This window comes from Anolis sagrei, chromosome 4 (genome assembly GCF_037176765.1).
Source record: "Anolis sagrei isolate rAnoSag1 chromosome 4, rAnoSag1.mat, whole genome shotgun sequence".
Classification (NCBI taxonomy): Eukaryota; Metazoa; Chordata; class Lepidosauria; order Squamata; family Dactyloidae; genus Anolis; species Anolis sagrei.
This window is the reverse complement of record NC_090024.1, coordinates 90120077-90136835: the sequence shown is the minus strand read 5'-3', so window position 1 is coordinate 90136835 and position 16759 is coordinate 90120077. Positions and strand designations below refer to the sequence as shown.

Genomic DNA, 16759 nt, shown 5'->3' with positions numbered 1-16759 from the left:
TTTTGGGTTTGGGGTGAAGGACTGATAGAGGAGATGATGGGAGTTGTAGTCCAGTAGAGACCTGGATGAATCTCACTAATGATGGATTTAGACCAAACTTGCTGTATATGCCCATCATGATCAACTTAAAGTCAAACTATCTGTGTTTTTCCCCACAAATTTTGTATTTTGTCTGTTTGTTTGCTTTGTTCTGTTAGAAATATAATATAATTGACTGGTTGCCCTGACACGATAAATAAATAAATGAATAAATAAATAAATAAATCATCCCACCTTTTATTCCAGTCAGTGGAACAACAAGTTTGGAATATATATTTATAATTCTCTTGCAGAACTTGACCAAATGTATTATTTATTATTTATTTATTTATTTCATGCATTTCTACCCCGCCCTTCTCCCCCCGAAGGGGGACTCAGGGCAGCCTCACGCAAGCATCATATGATGCTATCAGCATATAAACAACTACAGTACAATCAAAAGACTGAAGACATAACGTGGCCACTATTCACCTTATTCTTTCTTTTTTGTAGCACCTATCTAAATCAGGGGTCCTCAAACTAAGGCCGAGGGGCCGGATACGGCCCTCCAAGGTCATTTACCCGGCCCTGGCTCAGGATCAACCCAAGTCTAAAACAACTTGAAAGCACATAACAACAACAACATTCCTATGTCATCAGCCAAAAGCAGGCCCACACTTCCCATTGAAATACTAATAAGTTTATATTTGTTAAAATTGTTCATTTTAATTATTGTATTGTTTTAAAGTGTTGTGTTTTTTTTGCACTACAAATAAAGTATATGCAGTGTGCATCATCATCATCATCATGATAGAACCACATTCAGACACTCCACATTCAGGTTCTCTCATAGCCATATTATTAAGCATCCATTGGCAGTGGAAAAGAAAACCTGCTCAGGGATTTAGTTCAAAGATACTGAACCAAATGTGGGGACCAGAGTTCAGCAAGTTGGATAGTGTCTCTAAAGTTCAGATTGGAATCCAAAGCACATTCTAGTTTGTCAGTATCTTTTAATGGAATCCACCAGCTGACATTTAGCTAAGTTTTCAGGTTGGCTACTCTAGTCACAATGTTTAGACCACTGACAGATTCAGTGAATGTTAAATGTACTCTCTCTCTCTCTCTCTCTTTCTCTCTCTCTCAATTTATTCTTATGTTTTCCTTTTTTCATTCTTTCTGCAGCTGCACAGCTCTGGGAACTGAGGAAAAGATGCCTGGGAACAGCTGGTCTGATGCAGTTTGTAGGCAGCATTTGAAACCACATGCACAAGATGGTAAATATAATTATACACAAGCACTGATGAGGCAGTAGCAGCAGATGATGTTTAAGCAAAAAAAAGTTTATCAGGTTGAAGTTAAATAACACTTTTAAACCAGAAACAGATTTTGTTTTTCAAATTTTGTTACATAGTGTAACGTGACCTCTCTTACCATTCTAATCAAGACAGGACTTATACAAAGCAGATCACTTTTTGTTTTTCCATGAACCCTTAATAATAATGCAAGCTTATAGATTTTCTCTATGCACATTCATGTAATCATAGAATAATTAGATTTGGAAGAGACCACATGGGCCATTCAGTTCAACCACCTGCCACGCAGGAAAAGCACAATCAAAGTTCCCCTGACAGATGGTCATCCAACTTCTGTTTAAAAATTTCCAAGGAAGGAGCTTGCACCACACTCTGAGCTAGAGAGTTCCACTGTTGAACAGCTCATAAGGTCAGGAAGTTATTCCTAATGTTCAGGTGGAATCTCCTTTCCTGTAATTTGAACCCATTGCTCTGAGTCCTAGTTTCAAGAGCAACAGAAAACAAGCATGCTCCCTCTTCCTTATGACACCCTTTCACATAGTTATACATCGCGATCATGTCTCCTCTCAACTGTCTCTTCTGTAGGCTAAATTTGCCTAGTTCTTTAAGAGGTTCAATATAGGACATGGTCTCCAGACCTTTGATAATTTTAGTTGCCCTTCTTTGGACATCCTCCAGCTTGTCAGTATCTCTTTTAGACTGTGGTCACAGTATTCTAGGCAAGGTCTAATCAAAGCAGAATACAAAGGCACAATGACATTCCTCAATCTAGACACTATACTCCTTTTGATCCAGCCCAAAATCCCATTGGCTTTTTTTGCTCCTGCATCACACTGTTGGCTCATATTCAACTTGTTGTTCACAAAGACTCAAGATCTTTTTCACATGGACAGATGTCCATCGAGGTGTCACACATTCTGTATCTTTGCATTTCATTTTTTCTGCCTAAGCGGAGTATTAATATTAATAATAATAATAATAATAATAATAATAATTTATTTATACCCCGCCACCATCTCCCCAGTGGGACTCAGGGCGGCTTACATGAGGCCAAGCCCAACAATACATCAGTAAAAACAAAACAGCAAGCAAATAAAACAGTACAAGTAATATAACTTACATATAAACAATATTTTACATTTGTCCTTGTTGAAATCAAATGAAGCTTAATAAAAAGGAGTGCACCAACCACTGTCCTGCCATTTAATTTCTTTTACAAAATAATATTTGTTAAAATGTGATATAATCCATTATCTACACTTGAATTTTAAATCTAGCTGCTCAGATACTGTATGTTTATTTTCCAGATTCCAACACATTACTTTATATAGTGATTGCTTCATTCTTCCTTGTTGCTTTGGTTGGCATTGTTCTCCTCGTGAGATACTATCACAAAAAGGGGAAAACACTAACAGGTATGTAGCATCTCATATTATCTTGTCTTATTATGAAAGCTATTTGATAGATGTGCATTTTCTGTCTAAATCACATGTGCATGTCCAAATTCCTAAATAGAAATATCTACACTAGTCCTTAAATTGATTTTGGTGTACTGTCCAGTTTCTGTATTTTAGGTAATGGTAAAGGTTTCCCCCTGACGTTAAGTCCATTCATGGCCGGCTCTGGGGGTTGGTGCTCATCTCCATTTCTAAGCTGAAGAGCCAGCTTTGTCCATAGACATCTCCAAGGTCATGTGGCCTGCATGACTGCATTTTAGCATAATTTAATTGATCTAGCTAAGGACTTCTTGAAACTTTCATCCTTGAAAGTCTTCTCAAAAACCAGTTTAGCTAAACTTATCATGCAAAATGTAAGCCTTCTAATTTTTTAGGTGTTGGAGGCACAGGCTACCTGAAAAAAATGGGAAAACAGTGAAAAAATGCTATTTTTTAAAAAAAACCGAGAGAATACCTCTCTGGGAATTTTTGTATCATCCGGTGTAACTTTGACATTGGAAGTTGATCATACAAGGATCTACAAATGCCTGTTGGAAATAGCAACCTTCTACAAGCCTCCTATACTAGTTATTTGTTATGTATATAATTCAGATTGCTTACTATATTGTATATGTGTGTATTGGTATGCAGTTTTCCCTTAACTCTATGTTGTTTGAGGCTATGGGAGGGACTGCAGACCATGTGATCAGATCTGGAACTATTCAGACTGAGACTCCATTTTAGAAGTCAGTGTGTTTATTTAGCATTACATTGGTTATGCATTAGACATGAGACTCTCAGACTGAAAATACGCCATATTTTTGGGCTGCTGATAGCAAACTCATGTTGCTGTTGATTGTAAGAAAGATACACTGTGTTATCTGCACAGAGAAACAATCTCATACCTATCTGTAGCTAGATTGACAAGCAATGTACCTGTATGCTGAATACATGAAGTTTGTAAGTAAATCGACTATGTTGCTTTTCATGAAGATTACTTATTTTGTCTCTTGAGAGCATGATTTAAAACCAAATATATTTTCTGGGAGAGTAGATGTTTTTGAGCAACTGAAACAACACTTCTGAGAATCTGCTATATTTTTGTGCATTGGCATAATCTTTGTTCCTAACAGTTCAAAGAGATAACCAGGATTATCAGTCTAACAATTGAGAAACCTTATTTGCCTTGCATGAATACTAGTGGATATATACCACTACAGAGAATATTCACTTAATGAGTTTTTAATTCTTCTGAAGAGCTAACAACTCATCAATGATTGATGAATATCACATTCATTTCATTTGCAATCAATTTTAATGAGTTAAATTAGTAGTCTTCTCGCCACAGTTGTGTGTACCCCTGTTCACACATTTCTCAGAAGTGGCTAGATCAAGAGTATTGGCTTTCATCAGGCTCATCCCTTGATTCATTCATTTCACTTCTGCTTACCATTGATGTTGTCATTCGCTGAAGATGAACTACTACAATTTAAGTTGGTTTCCTTCCACTAACTTCAGTTGGACAAAATAGGCTTTGATTTTACTGAGTTGTGAATTAGGCTGAGATTGTGACTCAACCTAAAAGCATGTCAGGCTGGTTTAAGTGGTTTTGTGGCCAGCTCTGTAAAACTGTACTACTCTCCATAAAATGTCCTTTAGATGGAGTGGAAAACAATAATAGTCCTTATTTCAAATCAAATTCAGATCAGGGATCTCTGGTCTAGATTTCTTCTCTTTATACCTTTTTTTCCGTGTCAAGTCACTTCTGGTATGAGAGAATTGGCATTGCCCAAGGGATGCCCGGATGTTTTACCATCCAGTCGGAAGCTTATTTCATGTCCCCACATGGGAAGCTGGAGCTGACATCCTGCTCCCTGGATCTGAACCGCTGACCTTTTGGTCAGCAGTCCTGCTGGCACAAGGGTTTAACCCATTGCACCACCGGGGGCTCCCTCTTTATACCTGTCATTCCTTGTTTGAGAGCCATTCACTGATAAATAACATTAGCTTGCAAAAAACAACAAATCTGAATTTTATATGACAGTGTAGAAGGGGTCTAAGACTCCTAGATCCCTTTCACATGGGTGGTTGTCACCCATCCTATATCGGTGCATTTTCTTTTTTCCGATTAAGTACAATTTACATAATTAATATTTTGAAATGTAATGAAATATTTTAAGTGAATTAATCTGCTATGGTTAGAACTGCCTCAGTAATACTTCTGAAAAAGAAACGATGTTTTAACAAACCTGATTTCCCCACCTCACAAGTCGTTCCCCAGCCCATCATAACCAGACAATGAGATGGCCAGGGAATCCAAGATATTAATGTTATAATGTAATACAATCTAATACTTGACTTAGGCGATCCCTCGTTTTCCAAGGAGGATTGTCTTCCAGTATTCTTGTGGGTCCGTATGTGGCTGTGGAGTCCTATTCTTGCTCTGCATCTTCTTCCGCAGTGAGGGCATTGGTTTCCAGGTGGAAGGCGGTCTCGGTCGGGGTTGGCTTGATGCGCCTTCCTCTTGGCATGTTTCTCTCTTTTGCCCTCCATTCATGCCTTTTCAAATTCTGCTGCACTGCTGGTCACAGCTGACCTCCAGCTGGAGCGCTCGAGGGCCAGGGCCTCCCAGTTCTCAGTGTCTATGCCAGAGTTTTTAAGGTTGGCTTTGAGCCCATCTTTAAATCTCTTTTCCTGCCCACCAACATTCCGTTTTGCGTTCTTGAGTTCGGAGTAGAGGAACTGCTTTGAGAGACGGTGGTCAGGCATCTGGACAACGTGGCCGGTCCAGCGGAGTTGATGGTGGAGGACCATCGCTTCAATGCTGGTGGTCTTTGCTTCTTCCAGCACGCTGACATTTTTCCACCTGTCTACCCAAGAGATTTGCAGGATTTTCCGGAGGCAGCGCTGATAATACAATATAATAATTATATATTTTATATTGCATATAATATTACTAATAATATTACACTATAGTGGTACAGTACAATATGGGAATGTATGCTATTAATATTGTGCCATGCTAATAATATAATATATTGTATGTTCATACAACTTGTAAGCTGCTCTGAGTCCCCTTCAGGGTGAGAAGAGCGGCATATAAATGTCGTAAATAAATAAATAAGACGTCCAAGTTGTCAAATAAACAAAGTAATTGCTTCTGCTCTTGTGTCTTTAAGGGTTTTTTAATAATTGGAAGATGTTCTTTATGCACCTGTTTTCCCCCCGTAGAAAAATACATAAACTATGGAAATATTATCTTTTTCAATGAAGTCAATTAGTTGATTGTATTGAACATTTTGCGTGTTTCTTCCATGTCTTCCCAGTGCTAAATATAATTGTTCCTTTGGCAATTCATGTGATCTGTCTTGTAACAAACTAGCCAACCAATCACAGGCACAGGCCTAGATCATTAAGTGGTCAGTCATAGCCTAATGCCACATGAGGTGGAACGAAGACAAAGCTGATGTGGAAGATTCTATTTTAGTCATTGATGCTCCAGAAAGACATATCTTCCATTTAGACTGCTGGAGTGGGGGAGGTCCTGTTAGAGAATATTTTAACACAATCCCTTGTAGAAGATGTGGACGTTTAGAAGAGGAGATTAAAACAAGAATGCACTGTATTTAGTGCCTTGTTAAAAATAAAAATCGTGTCCCTTGAGTAAATCAAGGTAATGATTTCTCCCACATGTGTTTAAGTGTGATATATTATGGTCACTGGTTTTAAAAGGACACAACATTAGATTTTGTGTATAATCGATCGATCTATCTATATATCTATATCTATATAAATGATCTGTTCATTTTGAGTGACATCATAACTCAAAAACCACTGGATGAATTGCCACCAAATTTGGCCACAAGACACCTACTAAGCCAAGGAGTGACCATCACTCCAAAAAATTGATTTTGTCATTTAGGAGTTGCGGTTGCTGGGATTTATAATTAACCTACAATCAAAGTTCATTCTGTACTCCCTCAAAAATGGAACTGAACCAAACTTGGCACACATTAACTCCCATGACCAACAGAAAATACTGAAAGGGTTTGGTGGGCATTGATGTTAAGTTTTGGAATTGTAGTTTACCTGCATCCAGAGAGCACTGTGGACTCAGACAATGAATGATCTAGACCAAACTTGGCATGAATTCTCCATATGCCCAAATATGAACACAGATGGAGTTTGTGGGAAGTAGACCTTGACATTTGGGAGTTGTAGTTACCGGGATTTATAGTTCACCTACAATCAAAGACCATTTTGAACCCCACCAACAAGAGAATTGGGCCAAACCTCCCAATTCTTCTGGTCTTTGGCAACCCTTCAGACATCCCCTTGTGACCCCCCAAGGGTCCCAACCCCCAGGTTGAGAAATGCTGCCTTAAAGCTATCCAGTCCATCTCCCTTCAACAGAGCAAGAAAACATAATCAAAGCCCTCTTGACAAAGAGCCACCCAGCCATAGATATAAATAGATATGTATGATTCACACACACACACACACACATGTATATAGATTTGAAAGGAACCCCTAAAGGAGGACAACTATATGTTGCATGTTCCAGAGTAGGCAAACCAGACAATCTCTACATCAACACTGACAAAGAAACCACAAGAAATATTGTTTACCCACAAGCATAAAGACATTACATATATTAGAAACCAACACTTTCTCATTTTATTGTTGAAGGCTTTCATGGTCGGAATCCATGGGTTGTTGTAGGTTTTTCCGGGCTATATGGCCTCCAGAACATGGCCATATAGCCCGGAAAAACCTACAACAACCCACTTTCTCATTTTCTAGATCACCAGATTGGGCCACAGCAATACGTGGCAGGGGATGGCTAGGCTCCCTCAATGTTCAAGTATTGTTCAATAGTGAGGTCAATCATATAGTTTCTTTCCAGGTGATCATTGCTAAGTTAAGCAGGAGTCTAATATCATTGGTCTCCTACATAGGTATCAATTTGATTCCTTGCCCAAATGTTGTGGGGCCTTCTGTGTGGTCACTGTGATACTGTACGAATTGCTTCAGTCAGCCGTGAATTAATCACTTTCACAGAGCCAAGCATCCTTTGAACCCAAACTTCTGTGGCAAAACTGATTTTCACAACAGGTTATTTGATGTATGGTTTCGTTTCTGATTCACATAGAGTGCACCCAAATCTAATTAATGTTTATCTTTGTTTCTCTCGCCAGCAGATTTGCAGTACTGGGCGCATGTGGTATGCAGACAAATAAAAGGGACAAAGGTGAAGTCTAAGGCTATACTTATTTCTATGTTGGGTTGCACTGCTTCTTATTTCCCTCTCTTGATTTCCTTGGCAGCTCCTGAACTCCAAGTGGTGAAATAAGGTCACAGACTTGTCAAAGGCTCTTCAGTAGCTGCCATACCACATAAGGGAAGGGCAAGATTATGAGCAACAGAAAACTACAAAGGGTTTCCTGGCATTAAGCCATGGACAGCCAAAATTTCTCAGCACCTTGTTGAAATCCATGGAGTTATTATTTAAATATCTTAATATTTTGTATTCCTCATTAGCCTCTTTGGGGCTGACCGTTTAGGCTCCTTTCAACCAAACAAAAAAGTCCTGTGTGATCTATTCTATATAAGAATCAGAAATTTTTCACCAGTGTGCCAGAGACTGTTACCATGTTTTTGCCCCATGGTTTATATTTATTTATTTATCATATCAGGAGCAAATCAAACTGTTGTATTGTATTTTTTAAAAAAACACAAAGTTTGAAAACTTGGCATTCTATTTAATTTCCTTTGACCAGTAGCTGGCCACTTGGAGTGCCTCTGGAGTTGCTTTAAGAAGGTCCTCCATTGTGCATGTAGCGGGGCTCAGACTGCATTTTAATAGGTGGTCTGCGGTTTGCTCTTCTCCACACTCGCATGTCGTGGACTCCACTTTGTAGCCCCATTTCTTAAGGTTGACTCTGCATCTCGTGGTGCCAGAGCACCTTCCAAGTTGCCCAGTTTTCTGTGTGCCCAGGAGGGAGTCTTTCATTTGGTATCATCCATTGATTGAGGTTCTGGGTTTTAGCCTGCCACTTTTGGACTCTCGCTTGCTTAGGTGTTCCAGCAAATGTCTGTAGATCTTAGAAAACTATTTCTAAGTTTATGTGGTTTTTATAGATCTGTGGTTCCCAATCTTTGGGCCTCCAGGTATTTTAGACTTCAACTCCAAGAAATCTCAGCCAGCTTACCATGTATTAGGAACTGTGGGAGCTGAAGTCCAAAACACCTGGAGGCCCAAAGGTTGGACAACCACTGATATAGAGTGTAAGCCAAGTTTTACACTACAGCGAATACACTGACAATTGAGGCTACAGTGACCCTTCAAAATAATTGTTACATCATCAAATCAGAGCTTACTTTTTATATTAAAGAACTGTTTGCTTTCTTTTGCAGGATTCCCCTTGTGATGCCTTTGTAAATGGAAATGTGGCATGTCCTGATGGTCCTCTGCTTTTGAAAAACACGTATTCTTTTTCTGAGGATGCCTTTTATCCACATGTCAATGGAGAAGGTGCCCCTGATGCAATCCACTGTGAATTGGGTGAAGATTTCCCAAAACAATCTCTTATAACCATGTCTGAAGATGACCACTTCAGGCAGGTTCCCATGGAAGATGAGTATATGGACAGAATCTCCCATGGCCCTCATTACTTACCTTTACTTGGCCAGGCTGAAAGCAAGCCTATCTCATGTTTCTCGGAGCCATTGGAAGTTGGGGAGAATGATAGCTTGAGCCAGTGCTTCATGGGAACAGAAAACGTCATGGAATTTCCATATTGCTGTTGCTCAGACGCTTCCTATGGAACAGACACCGTCCAGGCACCTTCCCACAAATGCCTGCCAACCTCTTGCCATCATTCTGCCTGTAGGGATGCTGATATGCAGGATATAAGTGATTCTCTTTTAAGGTCTGGAGAGACAAGTGGCTGCACTGCCAATAAAGCATCTTGTAGTGAATCCCCCAGTAAACATTTCTGTGCTGGCAATTCTTTGGAAGACAATAGCCCTTCTCCACTAGGCACCTATGGCTTGGACTCCCCTTCGTTGGGTCAGACTGATTCTGCAAGCAACTCTGGCATCAGAAGTGACCCCTTCGATGGGAATGGCACAAAGCAGCAGAATGCAAAAAGAATTCCTGAATTGAACTGCAATACATCAGATGCCCCGGCAGCATCTGGTAAGCTCCTCCCATCCCAATATGTAAAGGTCTTCTTGTTTTCCGTGTTGTTGTTAGTGTTGGATATTTATCATCAAATATCCACATTTAATCCAACTGTCAGTAAAATCAGATGTAGAGGAACATATAACAGGGGATTGCCATGATAGCTTCCTTGGGTTTCCAGCTAGGAAGCATGCTCATATGGATAGAAATTTAGTCTGACTAAGTCCAGACATTTTTTTCCTTAAGGGACTACTCTTGGAATGTTCCACACGAGAAATGGGGAGTAATATTCCATTACTATTTAGTCTCCTATGCCCAAGCATTGTTCTTGTTCTTACTGTTGTCATGTCTTCTCTGTCTCCTTCTCATTTCCACATCTATATTTTTGGAAGCGTTCAAATGTTTTAAGGGACTTTTACAGAGGCACATCCGTGTTTGGTTTGTTCCCTTGAGAGTAAACTCTAGATTCACAATTCATATAATAATAATAATAATAATCATCATCATCATCATCATCATCATCATCTTTATTTATACCCCACCACCATCTCCCCGATGGGGACTCAGAGCAACTTACATGAGGCCAAGCCCAAACAACAAAATACAATAAAATACAACCGAAAACACAAACCGAAAACGCAAACAAAGCACAATGTCATAATTACATAAACATATAAATAATTAACTATATAAAATTACAATAACACAATCACAATAACAGTGGGTGGGCTACATGTAATGGTTAAAAGAAAGACTCATTAAAAATTGGTTAAAAACTCAGGTGAGATAAAGGAGAAAACGAATTGTTTGCGGAGGAGGACTCATTATAGTGGGGATTGTGGGATCAACTTTCCCATGGGGGGCAGGGGGATATGTACTCCATTTACAAAGATGTTGAGACTAATCAATAGTGCTGGATTGAATACCTACTACCATAGAGATGTATTTTAAACTTGCTTTTGCGTATTTAATATGTGTAGAAATACGTTTTTACTTAATGTTTTTATGACAATATGTTTTGATTATGATGCACCCTCCTTACAGCTGTGAGGAAAGATGGGTAAGAAACAAAAATGATTATTATTTTCCCTTTCCACATTCCCAAAAAGTTCTTCTGCAGTTGCTGTTACTTCAACATTCACTGTGGTCAGATGGACAACAGGTTAACTCTTCTGTCTTCAATATTTTCTCAATTAAAAAGTCTCTAAAGCTGCCATAAAACCTCTCCTCACATCCTCCTGAGGCAAAAAAAAATGCATAAGGAGACTTGGGGGGGGGGGCAGGGCAGGGCGGTGAAAAGGGACCCCCCCCCCCGCATAATTTTCCCATGCCAGGAATATGCAAGGACAGGCTTTATGGTGACAAGGGACCTTTTTAAGTAAGTGTTCTGAAGGAAATGAGGGGCTTTGGGGTGGCTTCATGCCATCCTGGTTTCAATTGGGATGGCATGTAGCCACCATCCCAGAAAAGACCAGAGATTGGGTGGGTGGGTGTAGACTAGAACCCATGCTGAAGCGGGTTATTTTAACCTGTTTCGGTTTGGGTTTTAGGGCTGTATGAAAGCGCCTTGGATGTGTTTCCTCTTGAAGGCTGACATTTGTAAAGTTCACAGTGGAGGCTAGAAATGGAAACAGAAATATTTTGGGATAATACAAATCAGATATTGTTATTATCATGCCTATTGGGATTGTCACTGCTACTGTAATTGTAAAGAGCCAGTATCTAGAATAAATTTTAATGTTTATAGTGGAAAGTGTATACTTAAAGGCAGTGAATAGGGGAGCAGGGGAAAGCAGTTACAATTTGGCTTACCCTGTGCCACACTTCCAATCTAGACCCTCCCTAGAAATCTCTCTCTCTTTTAAAATGGCAATGCATAAATGTAATCACATATTTCTTATACTGTCAAGCTGTGTCTGAAATTCAGTGCAGAACAGGAGGGAGGAAGACAAGCTTGATGAAGCCACTGTGAGCCTTGAACATGGTCAGAGGTCAAAAATGGCATCTTTTTGAAAGCAAAATATAGAAGTGGAAGCTGATGGCAGAAAAATATTAATACTTCTGGAAGATGCTGCCTGGAGCAGTTGCTTCACTGTTTTTACACACACACACACACAGAGAGAGAGAGAGAGATGGGGGGGGGGGAGAAAGCTGTGCTCTACTTATTAATCTTACTTGAAGGATGACATTGGTGAGCCAGGGATATTTTTTTCTAAGATTCTGGAAATGGTCTAGACCCAGCAGGGTCACATGTTGGTGCCAGTGGTTTCTCTCCAGCCAGCAAGGAAACCTCCACTATTTTGGCATTCTCCAGCTCTGGCTGGCCAAATATTGTGGTGATAATGGCAGAGGAAGAATAAAAAGCAGATTCCTTCACCAATCAAACTCCAGTGACAAACCGAGCAGATGAAAACATTAGTCACAGTTTCTTTTTTTACAAAACAGGATCTCTCATTATGGAATATGTCAGCCTTCTGTAACCTGGTGGTTCCCACACAACCAGATATGTTGGGTGGGAACACTTGGGAACATCTGAAAAATAACACAGCTTGTTTCATAATGATGTGCGCATTGACTGCATGACTGCATGCTGTGTGTTAAATATCAAAAATTAGCTAGAAGGATCAAGTCTGTTTGCATCCTGATGCTAAATATATGGGTTTTTTTGTTTTTTAAAAAACTCCTACTGCTTTCAGAAATTTCTTTGAAGCTTTAGTATTCCATTGTATTCCAGCTTTAGAAGTTTGAGAACAGGGAAGAGCCATATTTATGACATGAAGGTCTGTATTTATGACCCCATTCCTTTACAAGTTTCTCCTCCACAAACAATCTGCTCCATCCCTATCACATCCTGATTTTAGTATTTTAGTATCTTAGTTTTTATCTTGCACATGCAGCCCACTCATTGTTATGTTATGTTATTTTATTTTACTGTGTATGATTTTGCTTTATCGTCTTTGTACTAATATGTTGTATGTATTTCACTGTGTTGTTATTATGTTTTGGTTTTACTTTATTGTAACATGCTGTTGGGCTTGGCCTCATGTAAGCCGCCCCGAGTCCCCATTGGGGAGATGGTGGTGGGGTATTAAACAAAGATTATTATTATTATTATTATTATTATTATTATTATTATTATGAAGTCTGGATGCTCCAGTGAGGCTTGGCCCTGGATTGAGAACTGAAGCTCCCATGATACTCTGTGTCACTGAATGCATTTTCATGCACATAACACAGAGCAAAAATCTGCAGCTTCCATGCTTTTTTCTGCTTTTATAGGAAAGTAGACCAAGGAAGACTTCAGGAATCTGAGGGTACAGCTTCACTGTAGATATAATGTGTGTTGACACCATTTTAGCTGTCATGACTCAATTCTATGGAATCATGAGACCTATAGTTTTTCAAGGTCTTTTGCCTTCTCTGCTAAAGAGTGCTGGTGCCTCACCAAATTCCAAATTCCATTCATCCATAGCATTGAACCATGGCAGTTAAAATTGTGTCGAACTACATTAATTCTATAGTATAGATGCACCTTGGAACTGCTGGGTCCAGATGTTGTCATCATTGTATTTCATTACTTGTCAGTATTAGTATCAGCCAGTATCAGACCTGACCTGGGACATAATTTGGCATCTGGATAGGGTTTTTTTTGTTTATGCTGTCTTGTTGTTTTGTTGTTGTTGTTGGTAGTGGTGGCTTGGTTTTGTTTTTGTTTTTGTTTTTTGCTCTCCGTTATTTCCAATACCCTTTCCACACTGCCTCTATATCCCAGGATCTGATCCAAGATTATCTGGCAGTGGAGACTCATGTAATCCAGTTTAAATCAGATAATCTGGGATCGAATCCTGGGAAAAAAGGCCAGTGTAGAAGGGACCTGAATGTCATTGTAAGTAGCCGGTCAATTTCTGCCAAACTATTTCTGTCATTTTTATTTGCCCATATGTACTTAATGAATGTGCACTCTGGGGTACATAAAATATGTCATGAAATGTTTCATAATTACTGAAAAGTTCATAATTTCATTGAGTCAGGCACTTGACCTTTTTAGGGCCTGGGTAGGGTTTCCAAAGGTTACTGCACTGTTTTGTCATAAAATTGGGAAAGGCTGGCCTTCTGTTTTGCTTTTTTTTGCCATAACTAATGTAAAGGTAGAGTTTAGCAAAAAAGTTGTGCAGGTATCTTCTCTGGATATGAACCCAATGTAAAGATACTACTTTTAAAAGTAGTTGGGAGATCAGAATTGGCCTATGGGATTGTATATTCCTCCTCTTTAAAATGACCAGAAACAGCATGACGGATATTTCGATCTTAATCATGATTAGTTATGCACCAAATTCCTTGTGAATTCCTGTTCATAAGAGAAAGATAAAATAGGCAATGATCCCTCCACATTTGCAGTTTTGGTGTTTTCAGATTTGTTTATTCATGGATTTTACTAAAAATGTACATCCTGGGAATTACAAAAGTGAAATAATACACTTTCTCCCTCTCTTCTGACACCCTGTAGGTAATGTGACTGGAAATGGCAACTCTACCTTCATTTCAAGTGGACAGGTCATGAATTTTAAAGGGGAGATCATTGTGGTCTATGTCAGCCAGAACTCCCAAGAGGGATCCATGTCTCCTGGATCCAGCGATGACAGCTTGGGAAGCCCTGTGCAAGAAGAAAACCCAAACCGTTGTGAGACATTTGCAGGCAATGTGCACCAGTATAAGGAAAAATGTGCTGAAATGAATTCGCCTCACAGCATGAGCAGCTGCGAACCAGCGAGCACTGTGGGAGGGTTCAAGAGGACTTCAGGGCCTATTGTTCAGGAAGAGAACCTTAAGGGCCAGGACAATAAACACCTCTATAATGAGGCTTCATGGCCTGTACAAGAGGAAGGAAAGTCGGGGTAGTTTCTAAAGCAATCACTGAACTGAAGGAAATTGGCACCTGCCTGTTGATTTCTGGCATTCAGTTGACATGAACACTATTCATGTACTGAATGTGGTTTCTGGGAAGCAGTACCAGAATAGCACTAAAAAGCAAAATCCAAACAAACATCGATTTGCTGTTGAATTGTCTAATTACTTCAACTGATGCATTCGAATGGGAAACTTTGGCTCTTCTTTGGGATCCTCCCATATAAAAGCGAACCGAACTACTTTGGTGCTCTTTGGGACATTTCTCACAGTCTTCCAGGAAGAAGTTGAATCCTTGAGGTCTGAGTCACAAGACACTTTGCTGTCATTTCAGTGTCTCCAAGATGCGGGGATACATAAACTCCTAAGAACCTCATTGATGCTGCTAAAGACTCTAATCCGAAGCTTGCATTTGGATAGAATGGTAGACTCTGGGCACATGTGTACCAGCCTAACATGGAAAGAGCAGCTGCTGTTTTTTTCCTACCAAGAGTTGAGTGTAGCTTCCTCATCTTTGCTATCGGAAAAATACAGGAATACCTCTGATTCATTTCTTAGCATTGCCCCTCCCTATGCTTCAGATTGTCTTTCCGCCATTTGCCATCTTTCTGGTAAAAACACAGCATGTTCATTTAAATGCTCTATCACGTCCTTGAAAAACAAAACTGTTTTGAACAGGGTTGCAAAAGTTCTCTGGGTCTGAGCTTGGGCGCGTTCTTCTCATAACACGCAGCAGGCAGTTGGCACAATATTTAGCTGGATTTTGTTGCAAACCTGCCAAATCGGTTACTTGCTAGAATGTAAGTGTTGCTTCTTTAGAACTAGTTTCTCCCAGAATTTGATAGCCAATGTGGCCACGGATCATGCTGGCTAAGTGAGAGGATTAAGAGTAGTAACTGAAAAGAGCAATTTTCCTTCAGCAGATCTCAGGAAAGAAGTGGGGTTTCATCAACAATCATAATTCCACTATTTAACTTGTTTCAGAGCCTACAAATCAGAATTAAAACAGTTTAAGCAGAGACTATGAATGTTGTACTTGGTACGAATGACCAGAAATTGAATGCTCATGAATGGTGTGAAAACAGCTTCCAACTACTGTTTTCATCTATCCTCAAGACATGAAAGAAGACCTTTTCTTGAAAGCCTGTTGAGGAAGCTCTGGAGAACACACAATTGATTCTCAATCAGGAATACGACCTAAGATACTAATAATAATTCACTTTTATCACCATTCATTGGTTATGGAGCTCCACTGTACGTTAACTAGTTTGGAAAATTATTGTTTGGATAACAACTCCAAGAATTCTCCAGCTGACAGTTGTTCCAAAAACATAGGTTTTCAATCTCAGATTTTGGCACATATGTAGTAGGCTGAGCATCATGACTCTGTTATAACATATTGTTCGTGTATTCCTGTATGACAAGGGGTTGGGCTGGATGGGCCTTTTGGTCTCTTCCAACTCTCTGTTTCTAATTATGTACAGAACTGTTATAAAAGTAATTTATAGATTTATTTTGATCACAGACACAGCTTAAGATGACATTCCTGAGCACAAGTTCAGCCTATAACATTTTGCTCTCTGACCTGGAGTAGCAAATGTACCCTAAGTCAAAGTGGAAAGTACTCAAGGCCAGCCAAGTTATTCCTCTTCTTGTTTGTCAAAATAAAGGATGAACACTTCAAAGGATGAACACTGTGCTATTTTGTGACACTCAAAAGCTGAGGTAGTCATCTCATTCACCCCCAGTGGCGCAATGGGTTAAACCAGGGTTCCTCAAACTAAGGCCCGGGGGCCAGTCACTGCTGACCGAAAGGTCGGTGGTTCGAATCTGGGAGCGGGGTGAGCTCCTGGCTGTCAGCTCCAGCTTCTCATGAGGGGACACGAAAGAAGCCTCCC

General features: G+C 39.7%; 1 protein-coding gene across 2 annotated transcripts in view; it reads left to right on the top strand.

Annotated features, from left to right (window-relative positions):
* Positions 1 to 16525, top strand: part of TNFRSF11A (TNF receptor superfamily member 11a) — a 50686-nt gene extending 34161 nt beyond the window's left edge. The window contains exons 6-10 of one of the 2 annotated variants that reach the window (XM_067467527.1): positions 1204 to 1295; positions 2642 to 2749; positions 7972 to 8021; positions 9188 to 9971; positions 14464 to 16525. In XM_067467527.1, coding sequence (XP_067323628.1) covers positions 1204 to 1295; positions 2642 to 2749; positions 7972 to 8021; positions 9188 to 9971; positions 14464 to 14855 — 1426 coding nt within the window. In that variant the 3' untranslated portion in view covers positions 14856 to 16525. Of the gene's footprint in view, positions 1 to 1203; positions 1296 to 2641; positions 2750 to 7968; positions 8022 to 9187; positions 9972 to 14463 lie in introns of both variants that reach the window. The other variant, XM_060772718.2, reaches the window with a different exon arrangement.
* The last annotated feature ends 234 nt before the right edge of the window (positions 16526 to 16759 follow it).